The sequence below is a fragment of the Lepidochelys kempii genome, chromosome 3 (assembly GCF_965140285.1).
Source record: "Lepidochelys kempii isolate rLepKem1 chromosome 3, rLepKem1.hap1, whole genome shotgun sequence".
NCBI lineage: Eukaryota > Metazoa > Chordata > Testudines > Cheloniidae > Lepidochelys > Lepidochelys kempii.
In genome coordinates, this window is record NC_136382.1 from 106,752,717 (window position 1) to 106,770,972 (window position 18,256).

Here is an 18,256-nt window from a genome sequence, read left to right on the forward strand (position 1 = left end):
TGTAAGTGGGGTTAACCTGTATTGCTACAGGACAACAGAACAAAAAGGGAAAACAGTGTGTTTGTTTGTTTCAGTGGGGTTGTCAGAATCTGTTTGATGGTGAGTAACATTATTTCCGTTCAGAGGTTTTTCCTCTCTCCTTGGTTCATGGACCAAGGGTACATATCTGAAGCACAGTTTTGCCCTGTGTGTGATAAGCTGGTGATAAGCTCCAGTAACCTCCTTTTCCTCTGGTTACTTGACAATGTCAGAATCGATAACTGTCATATTGAAACTATGTGGTGCTCTAGGTCTCAGCAGTCATCAGGCAATCACCACCAGGGGCTGCTCCAGTATGAGAAGTGACGGAGCTATTCAGTTAAGAAGCTTGCCTTCTCTTTCAAGGAAAGTACTCTGACAAAAGGTACAGACAATATTTTTCTTTTAAATGAAGCTGTTGTACACGGGAGTGAACGGATGGAGGGGAAACAACAGCATCTAGAGGGAGAAAACACTATGGTGGAATCCTCATTATCCAAAGATCTGGGGCAATTGCCTCCATTTTTCAGAAAAATAAGGGTTCAGAAAATTAAGAGGGAAAAAAATGAATCGACCAGCCAAATGAGCAAACAAATATCAGGGGTGAAGATCCTTGTGAAAAGTGATTCAAAGCACTATTTGTGCTGACTGCAACTAAAATGCTATTTCAATGGAAGCTGCTCTTTCAAGCTAGAGGACACCTTTGTATTTCTGTTAAAAGGGAGTTTTGGAAATTTGGGGCTTTAGGGGGTGCAGTGGGAAGTCAGGCTCCAGCTACAGATGATTTTTTCCCATTGTATTGGCTTCTTGAAGCACACAACTTCCCCTTCTTCCTATTCCTGCTCCCAGGGTACTAACCGTGGTAGTGGTGGTATTATTTGTTTACACTTTTCCACATCAGTGTCCTGAAAAGGTATCACATTTACAAAGCTGTGCACAGCTTACCTGCTGAGAGACAGCAGCCTGGGTCCGTTTGCATTGAAATGGTTCATCTCTAAATTGGCCGATTATAGGAGATCACAGATTGCTTGCCAACTATGGGAGTAGGCTCTTTTAAATATTTCAAGGTCATCTACTTTTCTAGGTGAGTGCACACAGCCTTGTATGTAGATTAGATGAGTGACCGTTCTAATTGCAGGAATATCTTTTATCAAATAAGGCACATTACATCACAGTGGTAGTGCAAGGGGCATACGACAAGATTATACTAGCCATATAGCACATCTGTATAGCCATAAACACAGAGTATATCTGAAATAACAGAAAGCAACTTTCCCATTTTAAAATTGTAAAAATTCTCTGCTTCATGCTAGCTTTTCTTTTGGACCAATAGGGCCAAATTTCAAGGTATGGCTTCTAATTTGTAGGCACATATCTTTGCACGAGCTACTGTTTGAATGCTCAGTTTTTTGTTGCACATGTAAATGATGAACTTGGACCACATACAAATTTTTCACTGATGTGCGCCACGGATATTATAGAAAAAAATCTGAACTAAAACAGAGGTTGGAGTGAGATCTCCTCCTTGGAAAATCTGGCCTACAGGAAAATAGACTCAGCAAGGCTGTTTCCTCTGTGCTCTTCATCATTGTGTTGTGATTCTGTCCGTCAGTGTTCCAATTACCTATAAAATGGTTTCTCTTCCTCAGAAGATGTATACTATTTGCTTCAAAGACCTTAACTGGCAACTGACTCCAAGCTGATTATTTCACAGCATGTTCTCCCTAAATTCCCTGTTTACTCTTAATCTCCTAATAGAGACAGACTGTGCCCCAAAGGTTTCTAGAAGGTCACCTGGAAGTTCTGTCTTCTCAGATGACAAATTAAACCTCTAGAAACTTGCCCTTACAATAAAAAAAACCTTGAAATGTCTAACCATGCCATTCACCCTGCAACCATTTCTATGAATAAAACTCCTTTGAACAGATAAGCAAAACTGAGATCTAAGGTCTATGCAGAGCTTTGGATAAGAATAGTATCAATTCAGCTTTCTATTCATGTATCTCATTGTCCTGTTTGCAGTTTCTTCTCCAGGCAAATACTAGTTTGATGGCTTCAAGTACTATTCTGTAAAAAACACCCCACACAAACCAAACACCTTTACATTTCTATCCTGGTCAATCCACAGTTTGTGTAACTACTCCATTTAGTGTGTGTACTCCACACTCTTTTTTGAATCACTGCTACTTTCACTATGAATTTGCATTCAATTACATTAAATTTGTCATCTACTGGTCCAGTTAGTGGCAATCCTCAAATGCCTCTGAATCTGGGAGAATCCTCATTATTGATTATATGTTTACCATTTTCAGTCTCACTTATCAACTTTGCTATTGGTATCTCAGTCATTCACTTCCGATTATAAACAACATCTGAAACCTAACCACCTCTCTGTTGCCAGGCAAGGTGGCTGGAACTTCTTTTCAGGTACAGTGAGTATTTCTTACATTACTTATCTCAAAATGGACAATCTGAACAGACTTATCTCCAGTTTTCTTGACTAATTCACCAGCCCCTTAGCCTTTGCCCCAGAACTCTTATCACTCACTGTCTTGTTAAGTTTCAGAGTAACAGCCGTGTTAGTCTGTATTCGCAAAAAGAAAAGGAGTACTTGTGGCACCTTAGAGACTAACCAATTTATTTGAGCATGAGCTTTCGTGAGCTACAGCTCATCTTCATCCGGTAGCTCACGTATCTATTCAGGGGACACCATCACAGGGCCTAATAACATCAGCCACACTATCAGAGGCTCGTTCACCTGCACATCCACCAATGTGATCTATGCCATCATGTGCCAGCAATGCCCCTCTGCCATGTACATTGGTCAAACTGGACAGTCTCTACGTAAAAGAATAAATGGACACAAATCAGATGTCAAGAATTATAACATTCATAAACCAGTCGGAGAACACTTCAATCTCTCTGGTCACGCAATCACAGACATGAAGGTCGCTATCTTAAAACAAAAAAACTTCAAATCCAGACTCCAGCGAGAAACTGCTGAATTGGAATTCATTTGCAAATTGGATACTATTAATTTAGGCTTAAATAGAGACTGGGAGTGGCTAAGTCATTATGCAAGGTAGCCTGTTTCCTCTTGTTTTTTCCTACCCCCCCCCCCCCAGATGTTCTGGTTTAACTTGGATTTAAACCTGGAGAATGGTCAGTTTAGATGAGCTATTACCAGCAGGAGAGTGAGTTTGTGTGTGTATGGGGGTGGGGGGGATGTGAGAAAACCTTGATCTATGCAGGAAATAGCCCGACTTGATTATGTAAAGAGTTGTCACTTTGGATGGGCTAGCACCAACAGGAGAGTAAATTTGTGGGGGGGGGTGGAGGGTGAGAAAACCTGGATTTGTGCTGGAAATGGCCCACCTGTTGATCACTTTAGATAAGCTATTACCAGCAGGACAGTGGGGTGGGAGGAGGTATTGTTTCATGATTTCTGTGTGTATATAAAGTCTGCTGCAGTTTCCACGGTAAACATCTGATGAAGTGAGCTGTAGCTCACGAAAGCTCATGCTCAAATAAATTGGTTAGTCTCTAAGGTGCCACAAGTACTCCTTTTCTTTTTACTATTTGAACAATCTTTTGAAGATAATGGGTGGGACCTTCAAAAGTGCCAAGTGATTTAGAGGCATACCTCCCTTAACTTTCAATAGGATGAATGCCTCTAAATCACTCTGGCCTCTTGAAACTCCCATCCAACATACACATGAGTTTTCCTTTTGGACAGTACCCTTTTGTTAATCTCTTCATTACATTATCTCCTCAGTGTCTTACTGTTTCCTAGACAATGCCCCTTATAACATTTTGTTTCTGCCATGTGGGCACAACAACATCACAACTGCCAGCCTGCCACATCCTTGGGGTATTAAGAAGCAGGAAGCAACATAATGCAGGACCTATGGCTCTCAAAGCAGTACAGGCCTCTCTCAGCCTGTATACACTGAAGGAAATGTCACCAATGAAGATCAATATAGTTAAGAGCCAATTCAGCAAGTCCAGAGCTCCCACAACTCACATCAATGTAGGGTTTTCCAAGGGGCCTAAGGCAGCTAGGCATTCAGTTCTTTGAGATGCCTTGGAAAATACCAGCTTCAAATCTCAATTCCCATGTGTAAATACTATTAATAAATTTGATTTCTAAGGACTGCAGAATGCTGAAAAGAAAAGGAAACCAACAGCCCTGATGAGCCAAGTGACAAATATATATTTTCTGCCCCATTAACAAGCGTGAAGTACTTTTTTCTACCCGTTTGTTGAAATAAAGGCACAGTATGATGCACCTCTGAGTCCATGTACTCTGTGCAACTGGCATTCCTTATTGTCAAATCATGCTCGTCCAAATCACAATATTTGAAAGCTTTTGATCACTAATAGAACTAGATCATTGTCATCAAATAGCCATTAAATAAAACATACGGCTCATCGCAGAAGTTTAAAGAGAAGCGAGTGTTAACAGGTTTGCAAAGGCCATGAAAATGTGTTAGTTTATCAAGTAAACCAAGGATCCTGAGCTGCAGACAACTGAGCTAATGCGAAAAAAGGGCATTGCTGGATTTAACATTACTGTTGTTGGTGGTTGTTTTTGTTTGTTTTTACAAAGAAAAACAGCAGCAAGTGAGGAACAAAGAATAAAAGCACAGTAAGAGTCCAGATATGCTAATGCTACAGTAACATCAAGCTGCAGCTAGGACAGCTGGATGCTTCCATTGTGGCTAGGTACCTTGAGGCTCCATGGAACCAAGGAACAGCAGGCGCTAATGCAAGACTGAGATATGCAGTCTAACAGACTAGACTGTTGAGTGAGAGAGAAAGAAAGAAAGAGAATGAGTGAAAAAGAGAATGAATGAGAAAAAACATGTAAAAAGACAAACACATTTAAAGTATATAGCATAATACACACTTTCAGAAAGCAAGGGGGAATCAGCAAAAACAATAAGGAGTCTTTGTGGCATCTTAGAGGCTAACAAATGTATTTGGGCACGACTCCTCATTTTTGCCGATACAGACTAACACGGCCACCACTCTAAAAGGGGGGAGTCAGTGATCGAAGTAACACCTTCTTATTTCTAGATCTTTGTTACTGGGAAATCAGATAAGCACTGGCCACCAAAAGTACTGAGAATGATGGTCTTCTTTTACAAAAAGAGAATCAATAAGACCAATCAAGCCTTTACTATTGAGATTTAAAATACAAAAGGGACAAATTCATCCTTAATGAACTCCACTTAGGCCTTGTCTACACTGCCATTTTACAGCAGTGAAACTTTCTCGCTCAGGGGTGTGAAAAAACACCTCCCTGAGCATTGCAAGTTTCAGCGATGTAAAGTGGCAGTGTAGACCGTGCTCCCAGCGCTGGTAGCTACTCCCCTTGTGGAGGTGGGTTTTTTTTACAGCACTTGGAGCGCTCTCTCCCAGCGCTGGTGCCGTGACTACGCGGCCACGGTAAAGCACTGCTGTGGTAACGCTTTAACATTGGTAGTGAAGACATACCCTCAGTGGAGTTACACAAGGAAACAATTTAGTTAATATTGTGGGTACTGTAATTTAGAAGCCATTCCAGGAGAAAAAAAGGGCAGTTTAAATATTTTGTAGTATACGAACTATCTTTCAGAAAACCATACTTGTTTATTCAGTCTCTCATTTTTAAAAAAAAAAAAAATGGATAAACTCGCCTACAAATCCCTGACAGGTCAATAGTCACCTGGAATACCACATACTCTGCCAGTCCAAACCTTTCCTAAGCAGACAGTGTAGTGTTTTTTGATGTGAACATCATCCTCTGGTGACTTAGCCGAGAGAACTGTACTTACACTTGTACCATGATTTCATGTCAACTGTCTAGAAAAAAAAAGAATTATCCAGCTACATCGCACAGTCTCCCAGAAATTTTTAGAGAGCATGGAAATGTCAGATAAGTCCATTATCTGAAATTACCATGCTCTATAGTATAATTTTCCTGAAGCAAAAATGGAGTAATGCCAATTTAGGGGAAGTTTCCAAACAGTAAATGAGAATTCATTGATCCATTCACTATTCTATTACTCTCCAATTACAACACTGAAATATGTCCTTCCTCTTGTCTGCCTGTTAAGCGTTTGCTTTGATTGCTTTTGATAAACAGCAGATATCATTAGAAACCTTTCACGAAGAGGGGATGGTTTTGCTGTTTGAATCAGTCTTGCTGCAATATGGAAGAATTCTGAGCTCAAATTCAGACTGTTGCTTGAGTACTCTTCTACCCCCATAAGTGAAAACTCATGATCTCAAGTCCAAGTTACATCTACATTCTTAGAAGCCTTTAACTTTTTTTTACCAATGGTATTAAACTTCAGTTTTAGAGAATGGTTTTTGAGAGGTGATAATTCAAACAAAGTAAAATTCTAGAATATCACTTTAAAGTTAAAAAAAAAAAGGTTGCTCCAGATGCAAAGATGAACATGAACCACTGAAACTGTGAAGTATGAAGGGAGAGAGACACTGCAAGTTTGCTAATGGGTAAAATCCTACTAAGGTTTAAGCTAGAGTGAGAGAGCTAATGGTGCTCAGTTAATTAGTGCTACTAAAAGCTGTGTCAACCTTGCCTCTGTCTATCCTCCTTCATACTAAACCATGCTTTGAGTAACACAGATTAATAGGAAGTTGTTTTAATTTAAAATAGAAAAGCTATTCACTCAATGAAGTGTACTCATTGATAGTTAAACGTTTCAGAATGCACAGACTAACCGAACAAAATATTAGCAATTCCTTTATTAATAATTTTAAAACAACATACCACAGAAACCTTAAGGATGACAGTGTTTAGTCTCTAAGCAGAATTATCCATGGCAATTAGTCCTTAGTAGGTCTGCTCACCTATAAACAACCTTAACGTTACATCATACCTCACTAATTTTACAAATGCAGTTCTGTGGACTATCTATCTATAAGGACCACAATACTAACTAGGACAACCAGATACTTAAAATAGCTTAAACACACACACACACACACACACACACACACACACACACACACACAATTTTACACACACAGAGGAACAGCTATGAACATGTGCTTTTTATAATAAAAAGCACATACTATATGATGACTCCTAGTGATTTCAATAGGTCTTTGCAGATTATCATTTTAATGTGCTTGATATTCTTACTTCCATACTGCATACACAATGGCTTTAAATGAGATGTTACAATGGATACTGTTAAAGCACAGCAAGAATAGTTGAAGTTTCTACAAAGCCACAGCCTTGTCATTGATGTGAGGCAATGTGGACAATGGAAGTGGAAAAACTATATGATATTATCAGTCACTTTATATTGAATTCAAAAGACCTGCAGACCTCACAATATAGACACAATTTATATACAGACACACAGACACAAACACATGGTATAATGTCAGTATTAAAACAGGCAAAAAGAGAAACTAAACTACAATAAAGATAAGGCTGTGATACGAACTGACAAAAGAATTCCAGGTTATTGGTGAGTAGGCAATATTTTGTACCAAGATACACAGGATACAATAACTTGGATACCACATGTGCTCCAACATTTATGCACAATGGGATGAGTTAGGGACAGGTTACCATTTCACAGATGGGAATGTTCTTGGTTTTATACAGTTAACTCAGAACTTTAGTTTTTCTATAGCTGAAATGACCAAAATCACATGAAGACTACAAAACCATCTTAACACTATGGCTAAACTGTCCATTTCCATCCCCCTTCATTTGTTTCAGTAATTTCCAGGGTCTGAAACAATTGCCCAGTGTTACTGAGCTGAGACAGGGAACATAATACGAAGCAAACTGACATGCAGTGAGCCAAACCAATATCAATGTGAGCTCTTTCATTCCCTTGGAATTCATTACAGAGAGATGGGATACATTAAGACAGAACTTCTGAGTACTGAGTAACTTAACCACATTAGACCAGGGTATGAAGTCTGTGCACTCGTTGTTGTGTGAACATAGCCATGTTGTGTACCTGGGTTAATGGCCCACCTTACACTTGATCATAAAAAGATTAGTAAAAACTAACATGACCCTATTTCAAAACAGCTGCCATTGTTCATACATAAAATACACCTTCTCCCTGGAACATTACCAGGCCATTCACACTGTCATCCTTGTATTACACCAATGGGAACTTTATTTACATATAGATACATATAGTCAGAGCTGGGATTTTAGAAGAGCCTAAAGAAGTTAGGTGCTATTAAAAGTTGGGGATCTAACTCCCTTAAACTCCTTTATAAATTTCAGCCTATATAATAATAGGAAGAGCAGGTTTTATAGTCCGCTTAATGCATTCTTCCCAATCTCCTGCCTCCTTAGTAGGGCTGTCAATTAATCGTAGCTAACACAAGCGATTAACACAAAACAAATTAACTGGATTAAAAAAACAGCCATGATTAATCACAGTTTTAATCGCACTGTTAAACAATAATAGAATACCAATTTAAAATAATAATAAATATATTTTGGATGTTTTTTTACATTTTTAAATATGTTGATTTCAATTACAACACAGAATACAAAGTATGCAGTGTTCACTTTATATTATTGTTTTTGATTACAAATATTTGCACTGTAAAAAAAAATAAAAGAAAAGAAATAGTATTTTTCAATTCACCTCACAAAAGTACCATAGTGTGATCTATTTATCGTGTAAGTGCACCTTACAAATGTAGAATTTGAGAGCTTTCAAGTCCACTCAGTCCTACTTCTTGTTCAGCCAATCGCTAAGACAAACATGTTTGTTTACATTTACAGGAGATAATGCTGCCTGCTTTTTATTTACAATTGCACCTGAAAGTAAGAACAGGCGTGAGAAGTAAGAACGGGCTCGGCACTTTTGTAGCCAGCATTGCAAGGTATTTACATGCCAGATATGCTAAACATTTATACGCCTCTTCGTGCGTCAATCTCCATTCCAGAGGACATGCTTCCATGCTGAATTTAAATTGGTATTCTATATAGTTTAACAGTGCAATTAAAACTGTGAATAATTGCAACTATTTTTTTTAATCTCGCAATTGTGTGTTTTTTTTAATCGTTTGACAGCCCTATTCCTTACCTTTTGTTCAATTTCTTCATAATCATCTTGGTAACTTCCACAGGCTGCGCTGGAAGAAGAAGAGAAGGTTGGACCCTGAGAGTAATATTGAGAACTTCGATAGCCATCCCTCCGTAGCTTGTCACATTCTGCACATGGGAGGGGAAGAAACAAAAACACAAAAACAAAAAAAAAGAAGATAGATAACATTTTAATTTCCATTCTCTCGTATCTAGTGTCTAGTTTAAGAAAGGCACAGGGATCAGTGTCACATCAATTTATTTTTCTCTCTCTAAGCATAAAACTAACTTGATATAAATGTATGTAGTATAAAGCTTGATACATATGAGTCTAATTGTAACTAAGCATTTTGATTCCTGTGTAATGTAATGTACAATAACAACGGATGCTTATCTGTCTGTAGTCATCCCTAATCTTTTTTTCTGGCCAGTTTCTAATATGAATTATAACACTAGACTGCAGACATCATACATATATTCTATTTTTCATTCAGTATGCACATTATATATAGGAATTACACATGTAGATCTGTTCATATATACATACACACATCTACTGATAGCATATTACAAAGGCCAATACCTATTAATTTTTTACTGTACAGCAAACCTACAAAGAAAATACATAATATTTACTTAGAGTGTGGTGATAGAAACTTCTACAGTACATTACCATTGTCAAACAGATTATAGGATACTATTTTGAAGCTCTATACATATAAGTATAGGATAGATATAGTTTATTTCAGGTGAAAGGAGCTCTAGAAATACTATAAATAAGAGAGAGAGCAAGAAAGAGAGAATACTTTTTTAAAGTGTGGTCTGGCTCAGTGTCTTGACAGATGGCAGTGTACTTCAGTACGGAAGATGAAGGTATGCTAGCAACAGTGCGGGTCTCATTTGCCAGGCTGGTAGACCTCCATAATGTGCCCTATACTTGGAGTGATGGTGCTCACTACTAAAGCACCATCTGCTAAGTGGCTTTGGCATTGACCATTCATCTAGCCTCCCAGCCTGAGGAAGACACAACCATTACAGTGTTTTTAGAAAGAGAGGCAGGAGTACAAATTATAGGGATCCTTAGACCCTCAGGTCAGCCTCTGTCAGGCCACGTGGGAAGAGTGTAAAGTGAAGAGGTCTTTCATGTAGAGAAGGAATACAGAGTAAAACTGAGGGAGGGATAAAAAAAAACAACCCAAATTGGCCAAAAGCCCAGTATCACTTCATTTCCCTGAATAAAATTTCTGTAGCTGTGCTCCTGTCTGTGTACTTTTCTTAATTGATATTCAGCGTGATTGTCCTCAAGATGAACAGATGCTGGAGCATAAGGAAATATTAAATGTTCAAGATGCGACGACCAAACTGATCTGCCCAGTCAAACTGTGAGTTTTACATTTCCAGAGACTGAAATCTGAATCTGTTGAGAGATTAGGAAAGCACAAATAAAAATAAGTATTTATTACACCTCTACCTAAGTGACAAACATCTCCTGTACAGTGTGCAGTGTCATGACGCAAACAGCTTTTGTCATTACTTACTGGAGAAGAGGTGTTTTGAGAATTAACAGTTTTGTGCCTGCTTCACTCCTTACCTTTTGACCTCTTTTTTTGTGTGCGCGCGAGTGAGAGAGCGCGCATGTGTATATTATATATTACATACATACACACATATATATATATAGCACACGTGTGTATATTATATATATACACACACACACACACACACACACACACACACACATATATAAAAACTTCCATTTTTTCTGAATTGAGAGCACCTTTTAAGGAGGAATTTTGCTTGGCGAATCACTTGAAGGGGAAAGGAGTCCAGGAGAGCTGGCTGTATTTCAAGGAATCCCTGTTGAGGTTACAGGGACAAACCATCCCGATGAGTCGAAAGAATAGTAAATATGGCAGGCGACCAGCTTGGCTTAATGGTGAAATCCTAGCGGATCTTAAACATAAAAAAGAAGCTTACAAGAAGTGGAAGGTTGGACTTATGACCAGGGAAGAGTATAAAAATATTGCTCGGGCATGTAGGAATGATATCAGGAGGGCCAAATCGCACCTGGAGCTGCAGCTAGCCAGAGATGTCAAGAGTAACAAGAAGGGTTTCTTCAGGTATGTTGGCAACAAGAAGAAAGCCAAGGAATGTGTGGGCCCCTTACTGAATGAGGGAGGCAACCTAGTGACAGAGGATGTGGAAAAAGCTAATGTACTCAATGCTTTTTTTGCCTCTGTTTTCACTAACAAGGTCAGCTCCCAGAATGCTGTGCTGGGCATCACAAAATGGGGAAGAGATGGCCAGCCCTCTGTGGAGAAAGAGGTGGTTAGGGACTATTTAGAAAAGCTGGACGTGCACAAGTCCATGGGGCCGGACGAGTTGCATCCGAGAGTGCTGAAGGAATTGGCGGCTGTGATTGCAGAGCCATTGGCCATTATCTTTGAAAACTCGTGGAGAACCGGGGAAGTCCCGGATGACTGGAAAAAGGCTAATGTAGTGCCAATCTTTAAAAAAGGGAAGGAGGAGGATCCTGGGAACTACAGGCCAGTCAGCCTCACCTCAGTCCCTGGAAAAATCATGGAGCAGGTCCTCAAAGAATCAATCCTGAAGCACTTGCATGAGAGGAAAGTGATCAGGAACAGCCAGCATGGATTCACCAAGGGAAGGTCATGCCTGACTAATCTAATCGCCTTTTATGATGAGATTACTGGTTCTGTGGATAAAGGGAAAGCAGTGGATGTATTGTTTCTAGACTTTAGCAAAGCTTTTGACACGGTCTCCCACAGTATTCTTGTCAGCAAGTTAAGGAAGTATGGGCTGGATGAATGCACTATAAGGTGAGTAGAAAGCTGGCTAGATTGTCGGGCTCAACGGGTAGTGATCAATGGCTCCATGTCTAGTTGGCAGCCGGTATCAAGTGGAGTGCCCCAAGGGTCGGTCCTGGGGCCGGTTTTGTTCAATATCTTCATAAATGATCTGGAGGATGGTGTGGATTGCACTCTCAGCAAATTTGCGGATGATACTAAACTGGGAGGAGTGGTAGATACGCTGGAGGGGAGGGATAGGATACAGAAGGACCTAGACAAATTGGAGGATTGGGCCAAAAGAAATCTGATGAGGTTCAATAAGGATAAGTGCAGGGTCCTGCACTTAGGACGGAAGAACCCAATGCACAGCTACAGACTAGGGACCGAATGGCTAGGCAGCAGTTCTGCGGAAAAGGACCTAGGGGTGACAGTGGACGAGAAGCTGGATATGAGTCAGCAGTGTGCCCTTGTTGCCAAGAAGGCCAATGGCATTTTGGGATGTATAAGTAGGGGCATAGCGAGCAGATCGAGGGACGTGATCGTTCCCCTCTATTCGACATTGGTGAGGCCTCATCTGGAGTACTGTGTCCAGTTTTGGGCCCCACACTTCAAGAAGGATGTGGATAAATTGGAGAGAGTCCAGCGAAGGGCAACAAAAATGATTAGGGGACTGGAACACATGAGTTATGAGGAGAGGCTGAGGGAGCTGGGATTGTTTAGCCTGCAGAAGAGAAGAATGAGGGGGGTTTGATAGCTGCTTTCAACTACCTGAAAGGGGGTTCCAAAGAGAATGGCTCTAGACTGTTCTCAATGGTAGCAGATGACAGAACGAGGAGTAATGGTCTCAAGTTGCAGTGGGGGAGGTTTAGATTGGATATTAGGAAAAACTTTTTCACTAAGAGGGTGGTGAAACACTGGAATGCGTTACCTAGGGAGGTGGTAGAATCTCCTTCCTTAGAGGTTTTTAAGGTCAGGCTTGACAAAGCCCTGGCTGGGATGATTTAACTGGGAATTGGTCCTGCTTTGAGCAGGGGGTTGGACTAGATGACCTTCTGGGGTCCCTTCCAACCCTGATATTCTATGATTAAATGGAATTACAACTTGCAACCAGAGAATAATTTGGCTTTGTTTTACTGTTTATTCAGAAGGTTCTCAAATCTTATACTCTACCATCTAGATTTTCCCACTGATTCCTCTACTGTTTTCAATAAGACATCCATAAAGTAGTTTGTGGATGGCAAGGAACATCATACTCTAAGACAGCCTCCAAAGCAGAAAGCCCTTTTACTGAATACAGGAATCTAATTCCTTGAGACAAAGCCTGTTTTAAATCGCAATGTTTTTAATGGAATGCAATACCAAGTTTCACAATTAACTTGGGGGGGGGGGGGGAAGGATTATGGCACATGATCTTTCCCGCCCCATGAACCTCATGAATGCATCATATTACAAGGCCACATATCCGGTTCAAGGTCTGGTGTTCTTGCTGTGAAGTCGCACAATTGTCTTGGTTGCTAAATCATGGCTTTGTACAATAAAGACAGGGTACTGTGTTTAGTGGGCCTTTCTGCTAGTATGTTCCAATCTATCCTCAAGAGCAGCTACTTTTTACCTCACTGTAACTAAACCGGGAACACCTAAGATGAAGAAGACAAATATGTAGGATGATACTGCAAAAGACAACAGACCCCAAATATTACCCCCGAAAAAAAAGAAGGTGCAGCTTTTAAAGATAAATTGCAAAGTAAAATAAAGAAGGTGTGTGGGCTGTAGTTGTTGTGAGTGTGACAGATGGCAGTTTCCTGCAATGTCCTAGTTAAACATCACTGAATTAAGTTTAAGTATTTTAGGAGTACACTGTATTAAAAATGCAATTGTTTACGCATAATTGAGGGATTGTATGTAATCTCATGAAGCGGGGGACCACAGCCCTCCAGGAACTAAGAATAGTGGGGAGGTGGTTAGACAAATTCAATCAGGTTGAAACACATCTAGAGAGCTACCACCACCTGGAGAGATGCTCACATATACTGGTTCAAACTGGATTTTCTAAGACTAACAGAGAAAGAAAGGATTTTTGATTAACCAGCTTGAGTAAAAACTGACTCAGGACCTTCTCTCTGATCCAGCAAATGGACAGGACCTCTAGTCCAAGGTGGGCCCAAACCTTAGGGAAGTGTTGGAAGGACTAATCACCAACCAGAGCCATAAGAACAAGAACGGCCATATTGGGTCCATCTAGCCAAGTATCTGGTTTTCCAACAGTGGCCATGGCAGATGCTTCAGAGGGAATGAACAGAACAGGACGATCAAGTGATCCATCCCCTGTCATAGAATCATAGAATATCAGGGTTGGAAGGGACCTCAGGAGGTCATCTAGTCCAACCCCCTGCTCAAAAGCAGGACCAATCCCCAATTATATCATCCCAGCCAGGGCTTTGTCAAGCCTGACCTTAAAAACTTTTAAGGAAGGAGATTCCACCACCTCCCTAGGCAATGCATTCCAGTGTTTCACCACTCTCCTAGTGAAAAAGTTTTTCCTAATATCCAACCTAAACCTCCCCCACTGCAACTTGAGACCATTACTCCTTGTCCTGTCCTCTTTCACCACTGAGAATAGTCTAGAACCATCCTCTCTGGAACCACCTCTCAGGTAGTTGAAAGCAGCTATCAAATCCCCAGCTCATTCTTCTCCTCTGCAGACTAAACAATCCCAGTTCCCTCAGCCTCTCCTCATAAGTCATCTGTTCCAGACCCCTAATCATTTTTGTTGCCCTTCGCTGGACTCTTTCCAATTTATCCACATCCTTCTTGTAGTGTGGGGCCCAAAACTGGACACAGTACTCCAGATGAGGCCTCACCAATGTCGAATAGAGGGGGACGATCATCCAGTCCTAGCTTCTAGCAGTTAGAGTTCAGAGATACCCAGAGCATGGGGTTGCCTCCTTGACCATCTTGACAAATAGCTACTGATGGACCTATCCTCCATGAACTTATCTCATTCTTTTCTGAATCTAGTTATAGTTTTGGCGTTCACAGCATCCCCTGGCAATGAGCCCTTGTTAGAGTTAGGCGGTGATCTCTGGTAAGCTTATTAGCATGCGTGTAGTTTCTTTTATTGTTTGTAATATATTTTCTCTGTAATGCTTTTATCTTAAGAATAAAAGTGCTTGCTTAGAGTGAACTGTGTGGTAACTTCTAACCATTGGCAATTACATTGTGTACCATCTCTGAAGAGGGAAGTACAGCAATCTTGCTTAGACAGTCTGTCTTTTGCTGGGAATATCACAGCATAGTGATCAGACTGTGCAGCATGGAAATATCGTGGTCGGGGTGGGGTTGATGGTTGAGGAGTCTCAAGTTTAGAGTGGGTAGCCCTTGCTAGACCACAAAGAGCAAATACAGCTTCAGTTGCCCTGAACTGTGACAATTCGTTTTTTAGTCTCTGTATGATTTGTAAGTAGAGTTGTCCAAAATTCTTCACATGGAACATTTTCCTGTTAGAAAAGGGGTTTAATCAAAATCAGACTTTTCCACAGATAAATGCTGATTTTGACATAATTTTGATTTTCTGAACCAGAGAATCTAATGAAAAATATCCTTCCGACATGTTGAATTGTGGTGTTGAAATTTCCCATATTGACATATCCAATTAGATACTTTTTGGAATTTTCCATTTCACAAAAATTTTCTATATTTTGCCTTTTTGTTCCATTTTGCAATGGAATGTAATTTCAAGATCTTGACATTTCTTGTGAAAGGAAAACACAACATTTCAAATAAGTCTATTTATAAGGAAAAACTAAAAGGTTATTTGAGTGGGGAGGCACAGACAAGGATTTTTTTTTTTTTTTTAAATTAAGGCTTTGGAAATTAAAGTTTTCTCCATGCCCAAAGACTCGATGGATGTCTGGAGAACTAGCACATTTATAACATCAGAGATTATTATTATTAAATTTCTGGGTGGCCAGGAATGTGGTAGGTGCCTCACAAAACAAGTAAAACTTAGTCACTGCCATGAAAAGTGTACAGCAGGACACAAGTAAGGGCCATAAACAGCCAAGGGAGAAGGTGTGAAAAGGAGAGCATGTCCAAAATGGGTTACTCAGTGGGCCACGTACACTTCTCGATGAGATTGTTACTTGGATTTTTGTTACCTTTCCTCCCATCACTTTTTGTAAGCTTTGCAGCAGCTGTGAGTATTTTTGTGGGATTTGAATGCAACAAGAGAAGTGGCTTGGTAAATAAATTGAAACAGGGAATTCCAAACATAGAATGCAGTATGGGAAGAGGCACAGAGAAGCCTGTGAGAGAAGGAACCAAGGATAATATTGCTGCTTGTGTCAATGGCAGACTATAGAGGGCTGCAGAAGCCGCAAATGAAGGCCAGGTCAGAGATGAAGGCAGGACTATGCAAAGTTGAACCTTGAGGATGAAGACAAAAGAGGAGGTTACTTATCTATAACTGGAGGTTCTACGAGATGTGTGGCCCTATCTGTATTCCACACGTAGGCGCGTACGTGCGCCATGCACCTAATCCGGAAGTGTTTCCCAGCAGTGTCCATTGAACCACATGTGGGATAGTGCATCTCCTTGTGCTCCCATCCGAGAATATTAGATGTAGTGCAGGTTGATGCCACACCAGTTTCCCCTCATATGACTGCATACTCTTCTCCAAATCAGAGGGAGGGAGGGCAGATAGTGGAATAGATAGAACTTGAAGAACCTCCAGTTACAGGTAAGTAACCTCCTCTTCTTCGAGTGATGGTCCCTATGTGTATTCCACATGTGAGTGACTTGCGAGCAGTGGTCAACACAGAGGTGGGTGTGAGGATACTAATGGAACTGCCATCTGCAATACAATATGGCCCATGGTCACACCCACTACTGCCACATGCATTATGGCATAGCGTGCCATAAATGTGTGGACAGAGCATCATGTTGCTGCCCAGCAGTTGTCCTGCTATGGCACATCCACTACTGAGGCTGAAGAGGCAGTCTGCACCCATGTAGAATGGGCTGTTACTCTGCTGGAAGGAGGAAGGTTGGAGCATTTGTAGCACTCAAGAATGCACACTGAGACCCATTTAGAGACCTGTTGGGACGAGGGGGCCTGTCCCTTTAACTGTTCAGCAATGTCAATGAAAAGACTCAGCAACTTCCGAAAGGAACCTGTGGAGATGGAACACCAGGACGCGTTGAGGGAGTCCAGGGCAGGGCAGGGCAGGGCAGGCTTGTGGTTTTGGATGGAACACAGGCAAGTGGATGGATTGATTGAGATGAAATTCTGACATTACCTTAGGAAGGAATTTGGACTGTAGACTTAAGGAGACCAGTCTCTTGTGAAATACCATGGCGGGGAGGAGGGGAGTGGCTGCCATCGTGGCTCGTCTGGCCGAAGTGATGACAACGAAGAATGCCACTTTCCTAGAGAGGTGGGTCAGAGAGCATGTCACCAGGGGTTCAGGGTGTGGTCTGCTGAAGGTAGAGAGAGCAGCATTAAGGTCCCATGGAGATGTGGACCTCACAACCAGTGGAAACATAATAAGCAAGCACCTCATGAAGAGCACAGAGATAGGAGTTTAAAGACAGAGGTGTCATCCACTGGCAGGAGAAAGGCGCTAAGTGCTGCCAAGTGTACTTGAATAGAGTTGATACTCCAGACCCACTGTTTTGAGGGCAAGAAGGTAGTCAAGGATGGTCATTGTGTCCCCGAAGTGCTGGTGGCAATGGGCCCACTCTATGAAGCATCTCCACTTAGAGCAGTAGCAGGTTCTGGTGGATTCCCTCTTGCTTTGGGTGAGGATCTGCCAAATCAGGGCAGAGCATGAGCACTCTACATTCGACACACATACAAATACCAGGCTGTGAGGTGAAGAATGTCCAGATTGGGATGGCACTGTCAGCCCCGACCTTGTGTAAGGAGATCCTGGAGTGTGCAGAGACAGACTGGTGGTCAGGTGGAGAGCCTCAGGAGGTTGGTGAACCAGAACTGCCAGGGCCAATAGGGAGCTATGAGGAGGTGTGTGGCCCTGTCCCAGTGAATCTTGTGAAGAACTTGTGGCAGATGGGGAATGGGAGGAAAGGCATGGCGAAGGTCACCCATCCAGGAGAGGAGGAGAGTGTCACCTCTAGTGCCCTTGCCTAGAGCTCCTCTGGAGCAAAAGAGGCAAAAAGGTCCCAGCAGAGCATACCCCACTATGCAAAGAGGTCACTGAGCATGGCATTGTGTATCAAGCCATTGTACATCACTGAGATATAGAGTTCTGCTGAGGACTAGGCAGGTGGGAGGGCCATGAAGTGGGAAGGAGAGGAACTCTATGAAGTATCTGTGGTGGATGAT

At 41.3% G+C, this 18,256-nt stretch overlaps 1 protein-coding gene across 8 annotated transcripts in view; it reads right to left on the minus strand.

The window, feature by feature from the left end:
- Nucleotides 1-18,256, minus strand: part of NHSL1 (NHS like 1) — a 262,680-nt gene that overhangs the window by 28,688 nt on the left and 215,736 nt on the right. For all 8 annotated transcript variants that reach the window (XM_073337450.2, XM_073337452.2, XM_073337451.2 and 5 more), the window contains exon 3: nt 9,105-9,232. In XM_073337450.2, the coding sequence (XP_073193551.2) occupies nt 9,105-9,232 (128 nt within the window). The remainder of the gene's footprint in view (nt 1-9,104; nt 9,233-18,256) is intronic.